The sequence below is a fragment of the Belonocnema kinseyi genome, chromosome 5, assembly GCF_010883055.1.
Source record: "Belonocnema kinseyi isolate 2016_QV_RU_SX_M_011 chromosome 5, B_treatae_v1, whole genome shotgun sequence".
Taxonomy (NCBI): domain Eukaryota; kingdom Metazoa; phylum Arthropoda; class Insecta; order Hymenoptera; family Cynipidae; genus Belonocnema; species Belonocnema kinseyi.
In genome coordinates this window covers 84568377-84586996 of record NC_046661.1, presented here as the reverse complement: position 1 = coordinate 84586996, position 18620 = coordinate 84568377, and the positions used below count along the sequence as shown (strand labels likewise).

Below are 18620 nucleotides of genomic sequence, written 5' to 3'. Positions count from 1 at the left end.
TAACCGAAAAACCTTCTCTCGTTAAAAGTTCAATTATTTTATTGAAAATTCTTCTTTTTTGTTTGGAAATTAATCTGTTTTGTCGAAAATGCATTTTGTTTTGGGGGAAAAATAAACTTTTTTGTTGAAAATGCACAATTTTGAGATGAAAATTAAATTTATTTTGTTGAAAATTAAAATAATTGTTTGAAAATTCGACTTTTTTGTATCAAATTCGTTATTTGTGTGAAAATTAAAAATTTGGTTAATTTTAACAATTTAACATTTTGTAGAAAAGAGATTATTTTGGGTTGAAAATTCAAATTTTTTGTTGGAAATTCTTCTCTTTGGGTTCAAAATTCAACTATTTTTGTTGAGAATTGGTCTATTTGTTTGAAAATTAAGAACTTAATTTAATTTTTTTAACTGTAACATCTTTATTGGTTTAAAATGCAATTGTTCTGTGGAAAATTCGTCTTTTTTGTTTGAAAATTTAACTCTTCTAGTGTAATTTTTTTTTAATTAATGTCTTTTGTATGAAAATAATTCTTTCTTTTTTTTTATCAAAAATGCAACTGATTGGTTAAAAAATTAATCCTTTTTGGTTGAATTTTTCATTGGTTGAAGATTCGCCTTTGGTTGAGAATTAAACTATTTGATTGAAAATTAACATTTTCAAGTTGAAAAACAAACTGTTTTTGTAGAAAATTCGTCTTTTTTTAATTTAACTGTGTTTGATTTAAAATAAATCAGCTTTAAAATTAAAGAATTTGGTTAAAATTTATTTTCTTTTTCGAGTACGAAATCTTTTTCTTTTAAAAAAACTTCAACAATGTGTTAGAATATTCAACTAATAGATTTGAAATTTAATTTTTCTGTACAAAATTCGTATTTTTATATTAAAAATTTCAAAATTTGATTACAATTTATTTTCTTTCTTGGCTGAAAATTTTTAATTGGTTGAAGATTTACATCTTTGGTTGAAAATTCAACTATTTTACTCAAAATTCACATTTTCAAGTCGAAACACAAACTGTTTTGCAAATTCAACAACTTGTTTAAAAAATTCTCTATTCCGTTCAGAATTAAACACTTTTAATTGAAATATTAGCAAATTAACTAATTTCAACTTAAATTTAAGACTCGCACCTCCATTAATTTTATATAAAAGAATTTCTTCCCCTAACCCCTTAAAATTTACAAAATTAGCAACTAAATCGGTTAGGAACTATCTGAAACTGGTATCATCAAAAATAATCTTTTTCAAAGTGTCTTTGTCTCCAACACCTTGATTTTTTCTTTATGATTCTTAAAAAATGAGTCAACAACCTTGCAAAAAAAGAGAAAAAAGCGGAAAATTGGTTCCAAATTCTAAATTCTAGGGATTTAAAAAATGTTAAGGGCAAAAAAAGGGTATGGCCTGTGATCCCTGCTATTATAATTGACTTGAACTTACTTCTGAGCAAGAGCTTCCCTGTTTTCCCCAATCGACGAGTCCAGCGCATCCTTGGCAATCTCGACAGGTCCTTCAGCTCTCGAAGGCGACGGATCCTCCACGGTTGGCAAATCCTCTGAACTCGAGGAAAGTCCCTTCACCGGACTCCCATTCCTCCTCAGTTCCTCATTAACCCTGATCGCATTAGACAATCGCAACTGCAAGGTGTCCCTCTCCTCCAGAAGTTGCATCAACTCCAGAGTCAGTTCCTCACACCTGACATCCCTCTGATGAAGCATATAAAGCGCCAGGTCCAACTCATTCGCTGAATTTCCCTTGGAAGGACTTGTTTCATCATCATCATCAGATTTCATTATATGTCTCTTCAGAGCGTGCTGAATCAACTCCAGTTCCTTGACCTTCTCCTCCAGCTGCTGCTTCAAATCGGTGATCTCCTGTTCCCTCGTTTCCAGAATCCTCTTCAAATCCGACAACTGTCTCTCCTCCTCTTCTGACAATGCCAACAATTCCTCGATCCTAACATCCCTGTCGTGAATCTGAACATTTAGATTGTGAATCTCCGCGTCTTTGGTGATGCTAAGTTCCGCGAGTCTTCTATCCTTCTCGGCTAGATCATTCCCAGCATGAGCAACTTCCACCATCTTCTTCTGCAACTGCTCCTCGTGATCAGAGCTGATTCCTTCAAACTGAATTCTCAAATTCTCAATGTCCTTTTCCTTCAGTTTTAAATCCGTGAGGAGGAGCTCCTTCTCTTCCTGGAGACGGGATTTGAGCGACTCAATTTCCATCTCCTTCTCTGATAGTTTCCGCTCCAAGATCTCTTCAGCTTCGAGTCTAACTTGTTCCTTTTCAGCCATGAGTCTTTCAATCGTTTCTTTTTCGGTCGAGGAAGAATCTTGTTGAAGCTGAGCATCCTTCTCGGCTATAACGTGCCTCAAATCATCAACTTCTTGTTCCCAAGCACGTAGGGCGTCCTTCAACCTATTTATTTCATCATCCCCGAGGGATCTCTTCCTTCTCGAGACTCGATCTGAATCCATCTGCTGTCGTTGGAGTTCCAATTCCTGACGAAGATTTTCTACCTCTTCCTCCTTTTCTTTGAGTCGATCTCTCAAGTTTTGTGACAATGTCGCCAAAGTAAGTTCGATCTGGGCCTTTTCGTTGTAGAGACGATTGACAGTGTCTTGTAGTTCTTGTATAATTTGGGGATAAGGACTATCGCTAAGAGAGGATTCTAAATTCTCTATCTGTAACTGCTTTTTGCTTAATTCTGACTTTAGCTCATCTATTTCCTGATCATCACTGCCTCCCATTCTGAAAACAGGAATACCGTCAACAGTTTTCGGAGCCTCTGAAGACACCTCTTTCTCAAGTTTCTCCTTCAGATCTGTGATGGTTGTCTCGCTTTCTGATAGCCTTTGCTTCATGTAATTCAATTCTTCCTTCTTGGCGTGGAATTCCAGATTCAAGACGTTGTAACTTTCAGTTTTGTTCTCCTCGATTTCGCCCAACCTTTCTAGTTCTTGCTCATGAACCTGGAGTTTGCTGACGAGTTCCTCAATTTCAAGTCTACTCGTCTCTAAATCCTGTTTCGCCTTCTGCAATTCCTGCTCGAATCCCTGAATCGTAGACTCCCTTTCAGCCAAGAGGTTTCTTGATTCGTGAAGTTCATGTTCTGCTTGTGATACCCTGTTTTGCAAGAGCTGGAGATTTATTTCATGAGACTGCAAAGTAGAAACAAGAGTCTGAATCTCTTGATCCTTCGTTTCCAAAATCCGATTCTTCGTTTCTAGATCAACTAAGTAGGTTTGTAGAGAGAGATCCATTTGCTGAAATCTAACTTCTAACTCAGAATTGGAAGATACCAACTCCTCTGTTCGTTTCTTCAAGATAAGGAGTTCTTCATCTTTTTCAAGAATCGTCTTTCGAAGGTTCTCGATTTCCATCTCCTCGCCTTTTAGACTCTCCACACAAACATCTGATTCTTGTCTCAAACTTTGAACTTCGAGAACTTTCTTCTCAAGAGCCTTTCTCAATTCTTCCTTTTCCCTCAAAGCTTCCTGCAACTCTTGACTTAATCTAGAAAGAGATTCATCCGCTTCTTTATTAAGAGACAAAACCTCCGCGATTTCTTCACATTTCCTAGCAAGCTCTTCCTTAAGAACATCCGAATTTTGACGCATGACTTGAACCTGATCATTCGCATCCATCAAACTTTGCTCGTACTGTTTCCTTAATATATTGTACTCCTCTCTTAATTTATCCAAATCCTTCTGCAATTCAACATTTCTTATATTAGATTCTTCTAATCTACTTTCAGTATCGGAACGCACAGCCATTTTTGATTCCATAGCTAGCCTATTAGTTCTCTGTTCTTCAAGAAGATGTTGCAGCTCATCATTCTCGGCTGCTAGATCTTCTAGAGCAATTTTCAGATTTTCCAGTTCTTCCCTAGATTTATCTCCTGCAGTGAGACACTCTTTAACCTCTAGCTGACTAGTTTGACTTTGTACTTGAGAATTTTGGGCTTCAGTTCCACATTCCTCCAATTTCTGTTGTAAAGCTCCTAATCTATTCGTCAATTCCTTGTTCCTGATTTCCCAAACTTCGAGTTGCATATCCTGTCTTTCCTTCAGCTCCAGGTGCCTCTCATTCGCTGCCATCAAGACATCCAAACGTTTCAACAAATTCTCCTTCTCAGCTATCGCCTTTTTATTGTCTTCCTTGGCTTCACCTAAAGCTTTCTCTAAACTAGATATCTGTGAATTCATCTCGTCTTTGAAGACTGAATCCAGATTGCACAAATCGCTCGTCAACTTCTTAGATTTCACCTGCTGTTGTAAAGACTCAACCTGGAATTTGTACTCCTTGAGTTTCTTGATCAACTTCCCACATTTTGTTTGAACGTTCCTGTTGTCTTCTAGGATCTTCGCTTTGTCATCTTCGAGATCTTTCAGTTGATCCTCGAGTTCCGAAATTCTGATTTGTAACTGGACTTCTGCAGTCGCACCGAGTGGATTCGTAACTAAATCATCAGCTAGTGTAGCTTCTTCAGCATTCCAGCCCCAACCTTCCTCCTCCACTTCCACCTTCTCCATTTCCGTCGCCCAGGTTGATTCCTTCAAAGGATCTGTTGCCTTCTCTACTTTCTCTTCAACAACCGTTTTAGATTGTTCCAAATTCCTTAAACTTTGAGTCAGATTTTCAACTTGGAGCAACAATTGCGCTTTTTCACCTAAAGCGGCAGCCAATTCATCCTGCAGATTTCTTGTCTTTGCTCCTGCCTCTTTGAGATCTTCCAGTGCTCTCGTTAAATCATTGACCTGCAACTGGAGAAGATCGTTTTCTCTCTGAATTTTGATAGAACGATCCTCAAGTTCTCGAACTCGACCAGCCTCGTTCGAACTCTTAATCTCGTTCTCCAACTGGAGGATCTGAAACCTGCAAAGTTCGTGGGAACTCTCAATCTCCTGTTTCTCGAACAGAAGACTCTGAACTTTAGCTTCGTTCTCGGCCTTCAGTCTCTCAATTTCCGCAGAGAGACTACTACAGAGATTATCCTTCTCGGATAACAAATCGCTTAGTTTTATAATTTCCTGCTTATCTGAATCCTTCACGGGAACGAAACCAAAAGCCTTTGATGCATCAAACAAAGGAGCGGGTTCAGAACTTTCCAGATCCCTATTAGGTATCTCCAAACTCACACTTTCTCTCAGATTGCTCAATTCCAATTCCAGTTCTGATATCTTCTGCTGACAGATGGTCAGTTCTTCACTTAATCTATCTCTTGAAACCACCAATTCCTGAGTTTGAGACCTAGCAGCGATCAACTCTTGACGCGTCGTCTCTAATTCTGCCCCTAAACTTTCAGTTGTCGTCTTTCCAGACGACAATTCCTGCTCAACAGCTTCAGTTCTCTCTTTTAAAGTTACATTCAGGTCCTTCAAACTCTCGATCTTATCAGTCAGTTCTTGATTTTCCTTTAGAGTCTCATCCAGCTTCTTTTTAATTTCTTCATTTGAAGCAGTCAGGGCATTGTACTGCACCATTAGTTCGTTATAAGGTTCTTGAAGTGACCTATTTTGCCCTGATTGATTCATATTAAATCGGAGGTTCTCCTGCATTTGGACAAAGTTGCCAATCGAGTTGGCAAGCTCGTTGTCTAAATTCTCAATCTCGGCATCCCTTTCTTGCAATCTAGCTTCTAGGGTGTGAACAAGAGTCTGACACTGATCGCATCTTCCACACTGGGTGTTAGTACCATCTTGAGCTGACTCCTTTGGCGCTTCCTCGACTTTCACAACTGATTCAGCTTCCTTATTTGCAGCTAACTCAGCTTCTTTCTTCTCTGCTTCCATCTTCAGCTGTTCTAGAAGAATTCTCCTATCCTCCGATTCCTTCTCCGCATTCTCAAGCCTTTCATTAATCTGTGATTGCCGTGACATCAACATTCCATTCTCCGTCTTCAGATTCTGAATGGTAGACAACTGATCCACGTATTCAGTTTCCATAACTTGCATCCGAACACTCAGTTCCCTGACGTTATCCTTTGCTTCCTCCAAATCCTGCTGCTGAATCCTGCACTTCTCTATCATTGATTCAAAAGATTCCTCTCCCATTTCTAGCACCAGCCTCGTCAAAGAATCCAATCTCTGCCTCGATTCATCCAACTCAAAACTGAGTCTCTCGATATGAAAAAGAGCTTCTTGCTTTTCGTTCTGAACACCCAGGAAACGTTCCTCTAAAGATGATATCTGGTTATCTTTCTCCTGCAATGCGGCATCCTTTTCCTGGATCTCTCTATTTTTCGCTTCCTTCTCATCCTTTTCCAAGATCAATTTCTCCTCCAGTTGATTTACCTTCGTCTCTAGTTCTTCAACTAGAGCAGCTTTTTTCTTCAGGTTAACAGCAATCTTCTTCATCTTCTCCAACTGTCTCTGCGACTTCTCATCTGATTCAGCAAGCTGTTGTTCAAGATTGGTGATCTGTACCTCGAGAGACTTCTTCGTCTCCTCGGTGAAGTTTTGGCCAATGAGGAGCTGCATTCTCTCCAACTCTGACTTCAGAGCCTCCGACTCTTGGATTTTGCTATGCAAATCCTCAATGATGTCCTCCAATCTCCTATTTTGCATTTCCATATCTTCCATATGTTTCACCTTTAATTTCTCCAGAGCCTGATAAGCCTCATTCAATTCCACTTTCAGATCCTCGGCATATTTCGCATTAGTATCAAGCATATTCTGCACATATTCAATTCGTTTTTTCCCTTCAGATTTAGCAATCTCTGCATCCTTCAATTTCTCCTCTATCTGATCACTTGTTATCTTCACATCATCAAGTTCTTGAGATTTTTTATGTAACTCATTCTCGAGTTCTTTGTTACGAACACCAGCATTTTTAATCTGAGCTTGAAGACTGCTGATCTCAGACTCGTAGTTATGTAACGTCGCCTCTAGTTGGTTCAAAAGTTGATCCTTATTTTCTAACTCGCGGAGTAATTCTTTAAACTCCTCTGGACTCTTTGATAGTTTCAGCTGCCCTTGCAAGTTCTCGATCTCCTTTTTAGCAGAAGATACGTCCTTTTTGTAAGAAACCTTCAGTTCATTTACTTCCTCAGTCAGCGAAACTATCGCAGCATCCTTTTGTTGAAGATCACTCTTCCTCTGAATGAGCTCATCCTGCAGAGAGTCTATCTGAATCATCTCATTCTGCAACTGTGCATACTTGTCGGTTAAATCCTTCTCCTTAGTCTTGATCACATCCTTCAAAGAAGCAATCTCCTTTTCTTTCGTAGCAACAAGAGTCGCTTGTTCCTCTAATTTAGCCTCAAAGACACTGATCGTATTGTCCAACTCCTGCTTCAAGTTCTTCACCATCTCCTCCTTTTGCTCAGCCTGCTCCACCAAAAGGCGATTCTCATCCTGAAGATGCTGGAGTCCTTCCGCAATTGAATTCTTCCCGGCTTCCAAATAATTCATCTTCTCCTGCATGTCATCACATTTCCGTTTCCACTCCTCGATCACCAACATCGAATCCTCTAGTTCCTTTCGTAGAGATTCAACATCTGCTCCAGAGACCTCAAGTTCTGTAATCAGGATGATCTTCCTTTCTAATTCCTCCTCTTTATCAATCAATTTCAACTTCAGGTCATCCATGGTATTCTTCTGTTCTTGTATTAACCTCTTGCAGGATTCTATTTCACTTTCCAAGGAGGCGATCGTCGCACTTTCAGCTTCCCGCAAATCAGATTTTTCCTGGCTATCCATTTCTTCGAGGATGCTCACTCTCTCCAGCAAAGCTTCCTTCTCCTGACTCAGTTGCTCTAACCTCTGCGAATGTTCCAAAGAATCTTGATCCTTTTCAAGACGTGTTCCAAGTTGTTCTAGTTTTCGCTTCAAATCTTCATTATCTTCCATCAAAGATTTTATCCTCAACTGAGAATCGTCTGAAACCCTTTCCTTTAGTTTTGTAATTTCAATCACCAGTTCGTTGTTTTCGTGAACGAGTCTCTGGATACGCTCCGATTCTTCCGACTCTTTAGAACTTTCAGCTTCCAGTTTTTCCTCCAGTTTCGTGAGTTTGATAACCAGTTCATTGTTCTCGCGAGTCAGCATCTCAATCTTCATGGAGTTGTCACTGTGTCCAGGAATTTTTTCAAAAGATTCTGTCGATCCGGTATCAGAAGAACCTTTCTCTTCAGTTTTCTCTTCCAGGGTCGACAACTTCTTCATCAGGTCACTGTTTCTTTGATTAATTTCCTCTATCTTCTTCAACAACTCGCTCCTGTCGGTTTCATGCAAAGTTTCGAAGGATTCAGTTGATCCAGCATCGGATGAACCTTTCTCTTTTAACTTGGAGATTTCCTGATGAAGTTCTTCATTCTCTCGAGTTAGACTTTCAATCTTCTGGATCAAATCAACAGAAGAATCGTTCGGCTTCTGATCGTTCTGAATTCGGTTAAAGGATTCAAGTTGCTCTTCCAAGTCAACTATTTTCATTTCCGCGGTTACACGGAGATTTTCGGACTCTGCGTTTTCTGCTTCTAAGGTCGAGATTTCTTGTTTTATAGAATGGAGTTCTGGAATTCAGTTTGAATTACCCGAATAATTAGACTTTCAATTCGATTTTTTAATGAGCGATGTGCAAAAATCTGGATTCTAACACAAATTATTTCGGGTTTGTTTTGTAACGCTTTTAGGCAGGTAGGAAGGAAAGGCCTAAATTATTTTTTTAAATCTGTTTTGGACGTATGTGTAAAAGTTTAGGTATCTTATCAGGATAACCCAAAATTTAAACAAATAGATCGCTTTTGGCCACCAAATAAGGGTTGAAAGTGTATAAAATTCCAAAAAATAAACAGGTTTTCCTTGAGATCAAAAATTGTTGCAAATTTTGTATATTTACAGTTTTCGATAACAAATGATAATATAAAATCATATTGCAGGCAAAATAATTTTATATAAAGTTAGATTTTTTTCAATACTAACAAAAATAAGATTTTTTTGTTTTTGGTTCATGGGTACTTATTTTAAAAAATTTTAAAGTATTTTTTATAAAATTAGTTCGGTCTAAACGGAAGAAAACACAACTATTTTTTTGTACGTGAAACATTTTTTTTTTATTAATTCTCTGGTCCAACAGAAATGTAGAATAAAGATTTACAAATAAAGAAGCGTTTTAAAAAATGTTCGAAATGTTTCAAGACCATAAAAAATGTCTTCAGATTCTTAGGATAATTAGAAATGAATTTTTATTCAGAAAAATTAATTTTCAGAGAGAAGGAAAAAAGATTTTAAAAAATTGAGAATGATTCCCTTAAATTTTGAAATAGATTACAAGATATTACAAAGTTTTAAAAAATGTTTCGACTCAAGGGAATAAAAATTTTTTTTATGTTCGCATGAAAATTTTAAATGATTTTTTACTTTGAGGACTTATTTTTATTTTTTTTTTAAATTTAAAAATGATACCCAAATTGTAAAATAAGAATCGAGAAGATTTTAGGGTAAATTTGGTCAGTTTGCATTTATTAAAAATTTTGTATAAAGTTGATTTATCCTAAAATTTATTTAGAAGTTTTAAACAAATGTCAAAAATAATTTTAAATTTAAAAAAGTCTCTTTTGAAGTTTTTTTAAGAATTTTGAAATATTTCAAATTTATAAACAATTTTTTTAAGATTCCTAAAAAAAAATTTATTTTGGACGAATTAATTTTAAGAGAATATTTAAAACGATTGAAAAAGATTTTTCATAATATCGAACAGAAAAATTATAAGCTTTTTAAGAATTTTGAAAGTTTTGAAGATGATGAAAAATTTGTCTTAAAATTCGTTAAAAAATTTAAAATGCTTTTATTTAAAAAAATTTATTTTAAAAGAGTTTCTCCCTGTTAAAAGAATATTTAAATTATCATTTTAAAACATTTTAAAAGATTCCCAGAATCGTTGAAAAGGAAGTTTCAAAATTTTAAAGGAATTTTTGTAATTTTGCAGCATTTTTTTTTTTATTAAAAAAAAGAATAAGCGTTTTAAAGATATTTATAAGCTTAGAAACAGTTTGAAAAATAGTTTCAAATTTACAATGATTTAAAAAATTAAAAACAAAACTTCAATTTTTAAAGATTTAAAAAACAAATTTTGAAGCCACTTAAGGATTTTGAAAGGTTTCAAACTAATAAACAAATTTTCTTAAGATTCCTGAAAAAAAATTTTATGATTTTTTATTTCACATTGAATTTAAGAGAAAATACTTAACAAGATTACAAAACATTCCAAAAGAATTCCAAAATTATCAAAAAAGAATCTGGAAAGTTTACACAATTATTTTATATTGCAGAATGTTTTCCAAAATTTTGGCAAAATGTCAATTATTTAATAAGATATTAAGAAGTTATGAAAGAAATGTAACAAGTCATTTGAAATTTTAGGAGATTTCAAAAAACTTTAAATAAGTATATTTTTTAAGATTTCGAAATAAAATTTTGAAGTTTTTCAAGGATTTTGAAAGGTACCAAAACAATAAAGAAATTTAATTCCTGGGAAAATTAAAAATGAATTTTTAGTTTGAAGAATTAATTTTAAACGAATAAATAAAATAATTTCAAAACATTTTTAGAAATTTCAAAAATTGTTAAAAAAAAGAATCTGGAAAGTTCTCAGGCAATTTTTTTAATTATACATAGATTTTGGCAGATTTCAAAAAAAAAATTAAAAGCTTTTAAAGAATTTTAAAAGTTTCAAGAAGATGATTGTTTTGAAATTCTTAGGAAATTTTTTTATGTTTTTTATTTTAAAAAATTATTTCAGAAGAATATTTTAAAAGATTTTAAAACATTTCAAAAGATTTTCAAACCAGTTAAAAAAGAATTTCCAAGATTTGAAGAAAAATGCGACTCAATTTAACGATATTTACAAGTTTAGAAACAATGAAAAAAATAATTAAAAATTTGAAGTTTTAAAAAAATAAAAAACTAAATGCAGATTTTTGAATACGTCAAAATAAAATTATTAGGCTTTTTAAGAAATTTGAAACGTTTTAAGGCAATAAAAACTATTTCTCAAAATTCCTGGAAAAATATTTAATGATTTTTTATTTTCAATAATTATTGTTTGGGGAAAAGCAAAAAAAAATTAGAATATTTTAAAAGATTTCTGAAAATTGGAAGATTAAAAATCCCGAAAAATAAAATTCTTGACAATATAAAATTCCCAAAAGCATGTAATATTACCGAATTAGAAAATTTACGCATCTAAATAATTTAAAAAATTGTTTAAATAACAAGTAAAAAATATGTTCATCATTTGATTTATTTTTTATTATTTAAACATTTTTTAATAGTGTAAATTGCGGAATTTCATTCCCACACAATCTGGGAGATTTCAAAGCATTTATTTTTTTTTATTTTTAAAGTTTATTCAGCAATTTTTGAAGAGATTAAAATACTTTAGAACTTTGAAGGATTTCCGAAAACTTATAAAATATTTCTTAATTTCTTGCAAATTTTAAACCTTCACAAATATATTTTAAACTACCTCGAGTTTTTCCTAAAATTCGATAGAATCCTATAAAATACAAACATTTCTTCCAAATTTTATAGATTCTTGTTCAATATATCTTCTGAAATCTTGTTGAATTTTCTCAAGAATCTTGGGAATTATATAATTTATATGACCTTAAAAACAAACTAATAATACTTTCCTAAAATTATTATTTTTCTCCTCGAATCGAATAATCCATTAAACAAATTTTTTTTTAAATTAATATTTATTTTAGTATTTAAAAAATATATATAACTTGGTAAAAATTCTATTTTTCTAAAATATAATTTTATCATTATTATTTGATATCGAAAACTGTACACATAAAAAATTAGCAATAATTTTTTTAAGCAAAAAAAAACGTCCAAAAAAGTGTTAAATAGTACGTGGACAACTCCAAATAAATAACCTCCTGCGCATAAAAGTTCAGCGACTCTGGCACCTGCGCAGAAAAGTTCTGCGACTCATGCAGATGCGCAGAGAACTTGTACGATTTTTCGGATGCGCAGAAACGTTCTACGACTCTTGCAGATGCGCAGAAAATTTCTGCAACTTTTTAAGATGCACAGAGAACTTCTGCAACTTTTTCACATGCGCGAAAAAATTCTGCGGCTCTTGGAGATGCGCAGAAGAGTTATACGATTAATAAGACTGACAAACCAAATCTAAATTTTTCAAGTCTTTTGCACATCTTTTCGTAATCACAATAGTTTTAACTTTAAAAAAACTAATTTTAGAAGCATATAATTTTAAGAAAAATGTGTAATCCTACAAAGCTGAAATTGGCAACACTAAATGAAAAATTACCTTGCATAAGATCTAGCTTCTGATTTTCTAGTGCAGCAATGGCTTCGATGTGTGCTTGAATCTCTTTCGCTTGAGCATTGACCTTACCTTCGAGGTCGGCAATTTGCTCTTTCCAATCGCCTGCAGACGCTGTAGAAACCGCACAATTTCCGAATATCGTTGATTTGCATTTTAACCATTGTTATTCAATAAAAATTAAGAAATTCTGACAATGGATCACATCCAAATTAAGAGCAAAAGCAAACGTCTGTTATTGCCGAAAGCAAATTAAAAACACTTAAAATTGTAATATTAGTATTGTTATGAATTAATCAACAATTATTGTAACATTTGTATCAAAATTTCGCGATTTTTCACCAGGTTTCGCATTATTATCGAGAGAAAAAAATGCCATGCAAGTTAAAGATTCGAACACCGTTTTGCGCTACAAACTACGCATCCTATTTCTAAAAATCAGAGTTCAGCAAACTTTGACAAGTAAGAAAGTAGGTACCATTGTTATGCCTAGATGATAGAAAATATACCAAATGATCAATTCGATTAGTCTATAAAAACTGAAACCTTAAAACATTCAAAAACCGAAATCGTTAATCTAACCGCAGAAATCCATCACCAAAAATCAAGGTAAAATGCTTCTCAATGTTATTTTTCTTCGCGAGAACTTTTCCTTAATATTTTTCAAGATAAAAAGAAAGAAATTTGGAAAAAATTTACTTTCTAGCAAGTGATTACTTCTAGCAAAATGTGTTTTGCGAAATACTTTCGTACTCTGGTCAAACCTAATGTCTGTGATCTATAAAAATAGAAGAAAAAAATGGTACGAAACTAAAAGACGTATCAAAAGGAGAGAATATTAAAGGCGAATGGTACGGACAAAGAAAATGGCATAAGAATATATGACGGATAATAACGGCACGGGGAAAAATCCATCCTGGCTCCTACCTTTAAGCTCGTCAAAGTCTACCAGACCCAGCTGAAGGTTACCTTTCTCCTCCTCTAGGAGCGCCACCTGATTTCCGAGTCTCACCAATTCCGCATTTGCATCCGATACCTGCACAAAGTCCAAGATTAATTTAATCAAATTAATTAATTAAATAAAATGATTAATTAATTAATTTAAAACAATTAATTATGACTGTATCGAATTCTCAGTAAAATAGATACATTTTTCATCAAAAGGTTGATTTTTCAACTAAAAAGATGAATTTTCAAACAAAAGGATTAATTTTCTAACAAGAAAGATAAATTTTTAAAAATACATACATTTTAAACTAAAAATAATGTTTCTTATTTTCAAAAATGTTATTAAACAAAAAAAACAATTAATTTTCATCAAAATAGTACAATTTTCTACCATATAAATTATTTTTCGACCAAAAAGATTATTTTTTCTAAAAAAAAAAAAACAAATTTTCAACAAAATAATTAAGTTTCAAACTTAAAAAGTTATTTTTGAAGAAAATAGTTAAAATTTCTAGCAAAATAACTGAATTTCATAGGAAAAAAGGCGATGGTTCCACAAAAAAGTAGAATTTTCGACTAAAAAGGACCAAATTTTTACAAAATACTTTAAATTTTCCACAGAATAAATGAATTTTATAAAAAATTTTCAACTAAATAGTTTATTTTTCAACCTAAAAATTGAATTTTGAGACAAGAAAATTAATTATCTCAAAAGAGACGAATTTGCAACAATGTAAAATTTATTTATTTTCGACAAAATACATAAGAGCTCAACTAAGAAAGATTAACGTTTAATTAAAAAAATTGAAGTGAACCAAAAACAATGATGAATTTTTAGCAAAATAGTGAAATTTTCAAACAAATAGTTTATTTTTCAACCAAAAAGATTATGTTTTCTGTTAAAAAAAAACTAATTTGAAAAAAATGAACTTTCAAACAAATAGTTGTGTTTTCAACTCAAAAGGTTTTTTTTTAATAAGTGAAGTTTCTAGCGAAATCGTTGAATTTTTAATCGAAAAAGACCAATTTTATACCAAAAAAGAACTAATTTTTAACAAAATATTTAAATTTTTCATAAAATTGAATGATTTTAAACAAAATAGTCCCATTTTCAACGAAAAAGTTGATTTTTTAACCTAAAAAATTAATTTTGAACCGAAAAGATTATTTTTAAACAAAAAAGCGAATTTTCAAGATAATTGTTAATTTTTCACCCAAGAAAATTAAGTTACTATCAAGAAAGACGAATTTGCAACAAAATATATAAATTTTTAACCATATAGTTGAGTTCTAAACTCAAAAATATTAATTTTTAAACAAGAAGATTTTTTCTACAAAAAATAGGAATTTTCAAAACAATAGCAGATTTTTCAACAAAATGATGAATTTTCAACCAAGAACATTAATTTTTTACAAGGAAAGACGAATTTTCAACAAAAAAAAACATAAAAACCCAACTGCACAAAAATTCAATAAAAGATACAAAGTTTCTACAAAAACTGTTGAATTTTTAACCAAAAAAGACTAATTTCGAACAAAATAGATCCATTTTTGGTGAAATAATAAAATGTTGAACAAGATAGTCTAATTTTCAGCAAAATCCTTCAATTTTTAAACAAAAGGTTGATCTTTCAACCTAAAAGGCTCATAAATTTTCAACCAAATGATTGAGTTTTCAACTTAAAAATTTATTTTTCAATCAAATAGTTAAATATAGAAGAATTTTTAACTAAATAGTTGAGTTTTCAACTAAAAATTTTTTTTTCTAATAGTTAAATTTTCTACTAAAATAATTGAATTTTCAATCAAGAAATAGGAATTTTCAACAAAACAGTTGAATTTTTGACTAAAGAAGACTAATTTTTAACAAAATAGTTAAATTTTTCGCAAAATATTAAATTTTAAACAAATTGGTCCAATTTTTAAACAATCAGTTGAGTTTTCAACAGAAAATATTATTTTTCAACAAAATAGTTGCAATTCCTACCAAATTAGTTGAATCGTCGATAAAAAAAGACACATTTTCTAAAATAAAAGTTGAATTTTCAACCAAAGAAGATTATTTTTTAACAAAATAATAAAAATGTTCACAAAATAATTAAATTTTAAACTATTCAAATTTTTAGCAAAATAGTCAAATTTTCAACTAAATAGTTGAGTTTTAAACAAAAAAATTAATTTTTTCACAAAAAAGTATAATTTTCAACCTAAAAAGACGAATTTTCTACAAAACATTTGAATTTTCGACAAAAAAAGATTACTTTTTAACAAATTAGTTAAATTTTTCACAAAATAATTAAATTTAAAAAAAAAATATTCAAATTTGTAGCAAAATAGTTAAGTTTTCTATCACATAGTTAATTTTTCAATAAAAAAAAAAATAAATTTCTGCAAAGAAAAATGAATTTGCAACCAAATATTTGAGTTTTAAACTCAAAAACTTATTTTTCAACAAAATAGTTAATTTTCTACCAAATTAGTTGAATTTTCCACTCAAAAAGACGATTTAAAAAAAATAGTTCCACTTATTACACATTGATTAAATAAATAAAACTTCAAATTTTTAGCAAAAAAGATTGCTTTTTAACCGAGATTAATTTTCTCAATGAAAAAAGACGAATTTTATATAAAATACATGAATTTCCAACCAAATAGTTAAGTTTTTAATTCAAAAAGTTATTTTTCAACAAAATAGTTGAATTATCAACAAAAAAAGACAGATTTTGTACAAAAACCGTTTAATTTTCAACCCAAAAAGACGAATTTTCTACAAAACAGTTGAATTTTCGACCAAAAAAGACCATTTCTTGTCAAAATAGTTCAACTTTCTACAGAATAATTAAATTTTAAACAAAATAGCATAATTTCCAAACAAATAGTTGATTTTTCATACAAGTAGTTGATTGTTCAACCTAAAGGATTACTTTTTAACCAAGAAGATTATTTTTTTTTTAAAGACGAATTTTCTACAAAAACAGTTGAACTTTTGACCAAAAAAGAATAATTTTCAACAAAACAGTACAATTTTTCGCAAAATAAATATCTGAATTTTCAATTTAAAAATCAAGTTTTTTGTAAAATAAAATGGATTATCAACAAAATACATCAATTTACAACAAAATAATTAAATTTTAAACAAAATAGTCTAATTTTCAAACAAAAAGTTGGGGTTTCAACCTAAAAGATTACTTTTTAACCAAGAAGATTAATTTTTATTTAAAAAAAAGTCGAATTTTCTACAAAAACAGTTCACTTTTCAACTAAAGTTTCAATCAAAACTTTTCAACAAGCCAATTAAATTTTAAACAAAATATTCAAATTTTTCACAAAATAATTACATTTTAAACAAAATAGTCTATCAACCTAAAATACAGATTTTCTACAAGAATAGTTGAAACATAAATTTTCAACTAAATAGTTGAGTTTTAAACTCAAAAAGTTATTTTTCAACAAAATAGTTGAATTTTAAACTCAAAAAGATGAATTCTCTACAAAAAAAAATATAATTTTTAACAAAACAGTTTAACTTTTCACGAAATAATTAAATTTTAAACAAAATATTCCAATTTTGAGTAAAAAAGTTAAATTTTCAACAAAACAGTTGATTTTTCAACCAAAGACATAAAGATTTCTGCAAAAAGAAACGAATTGTTTAACAAATAGTTTAGTTTGAAACTCGAAAAATTATTTTTCAACAAAATAGTTGAATTTTCAACTCAAAAAGACGAATTTTCTACAAAACAGTTGAATTTTCAACCAAAAAATACTAATTTGTAACAAAATAATTCAATGATTCAGAAAATAATTAAATTTTAAACAAAATGGTGCAATTTTTAAACAAATAGTTGATTTTTCAAACAAATAGTTGATTTTTCAACCTAAAGGATTACTTTTTAACCAAGAAGATTTTTTTTTAAAGCCGAATTTTCTACAAAAATAGTTGAATTTTTGACCAAAAAAGAATAAATTTAAACAAAACAGTACAATTTTTCACAAAATAATAAAATGTTGAACAAGATAGTCCAATTTTCAGCAAAATAGTTCAATTTTTAAACAAATAAATATCTGAATTTTCAATTTAAAAAATTAAGTTTTTTGTAAAAGAAAATGAATTTTCAACAAAATACACCAATTTACCACAAAATAAATAGATTTTAAACAAAATAGTCTAATTTTCAAACTATTCGTTGATTTTTCAAACTAAAAGATTGCTTTTTAAGTAAGAGGATTAATTATCTCAAAAAGAAAAAAAAACGAATTTTATATAAAATACATGAATTTCCATCCAAATAGTTGAGTTTTTAATTCAAAAAGTTATTTCTCAAATAAATAGTTTCATTTCCTACCAAATTAGTTGAATTATCAACCAAAAATACAGATTTTCTACAAGAACAGTTGAAATTTCGTCCAAAAAAACTCAGTTTTAACAAAATCGTTAAATTTTTCACAGAATAATTTAATTTTAAACAAAATATTCAATTTTCAAACAAACAGTTGATTTTTCTAAGAAAAAAATTGAATTATAAATCGAAAAATGCGAATTTTCTACAAAAACAGTTGAACTTTTTATCAAAGAAGACTAATTTTTAACAAAATAGTCCAATTTTCAAGAAAATAGTTGATTTTTCAACCTAAAAGATTACTTTGTAACCAAGAAGATTAATTTTCTTAAGAAGACCAATTATTGACCAAAGAAGACCTATTTTTAAAAAATAGTTAAATTTCTCATAAATAATTAAATTTTAAACAAAATATTCCAATTTTAAGCAAAACAGATAATTTTGAATCAAACAGTTGATTTTTCAACCAACAAAATGCAGATTTCTGCACACAAAAAAACTAATTTTCAACCAAATAATAAACTTTCAACTGAATAGTAGAGTTTTAAACTCAAAAAGTTAGTTTTCAACAAACTAGTTGAATCTCTACCAAATTAATTGAGTTTTCAACCAAAAAAAAAACGAATTTTCTATAAAACATTTCAATTTTCGACCAAAAAAGACTAATTATTAACAAAATTATTAAATTTTTCACAAAATAATTAAATTTTAAACGAAATATTCCATTTTTCAACAAAACAGTTGGATTTTCAACTTAAAAGATTACTTTTTAACCAAAAAGACGAATTTTCTACAAACATATTGAGCTATAAACTCAAAAAGTCATTTTTCAACCAAATTTTTTATTTTTTTTTGTCCAAAAAAAGACTAATTTTTAACAAAATAGTTCAATATTTGAAAAAATAATAAAATGTTGAACAAGACAGTCCAATTTCAAAGGAAAAGATATATACACTGGCATACGCAGACGACATAGTGTTGATGGCAGAGGATGAAGAAGGGATGGCGGGATTAATTACAGGATTAGAGAAATACTT

The 18620-nt window shown here is 30.5% G+C and overlaps 1 protein-coding gene across 3 annotated transcripts in view; it reads right to left on the bottom strand.

The window, feature by feature from the left end:
* LOC117172866 (protein lava lamp-like) overlaps positions 1–18620 on the bottom strand; it is a 62071-nt gene that overhangs the window by 13849 nt on the left and 29602 nt on the right. For 2 of the 3 annotated variants that reach the window (XM_033361132.1, XM_033361130.1), the window contains 3 exons: positions 13223–13331; positions 12281–12409; positions 1436–8513 (listed from right to left, as the gene is read on the bottom strand). In XM_033361132.1, coding sequence (XP_033217023.1) covers positions 1436–8513; positions 12281–12409; positions 13223–13331 — 7316 coding nt within the window. The remainder of the gene's footprint in view (positions 1–1435; positions 8514–12280; positions 12410–13222; positions 13332–18620) is intronic. The other variant, XM_033361133.1, reaches the window with a different exon arrangement.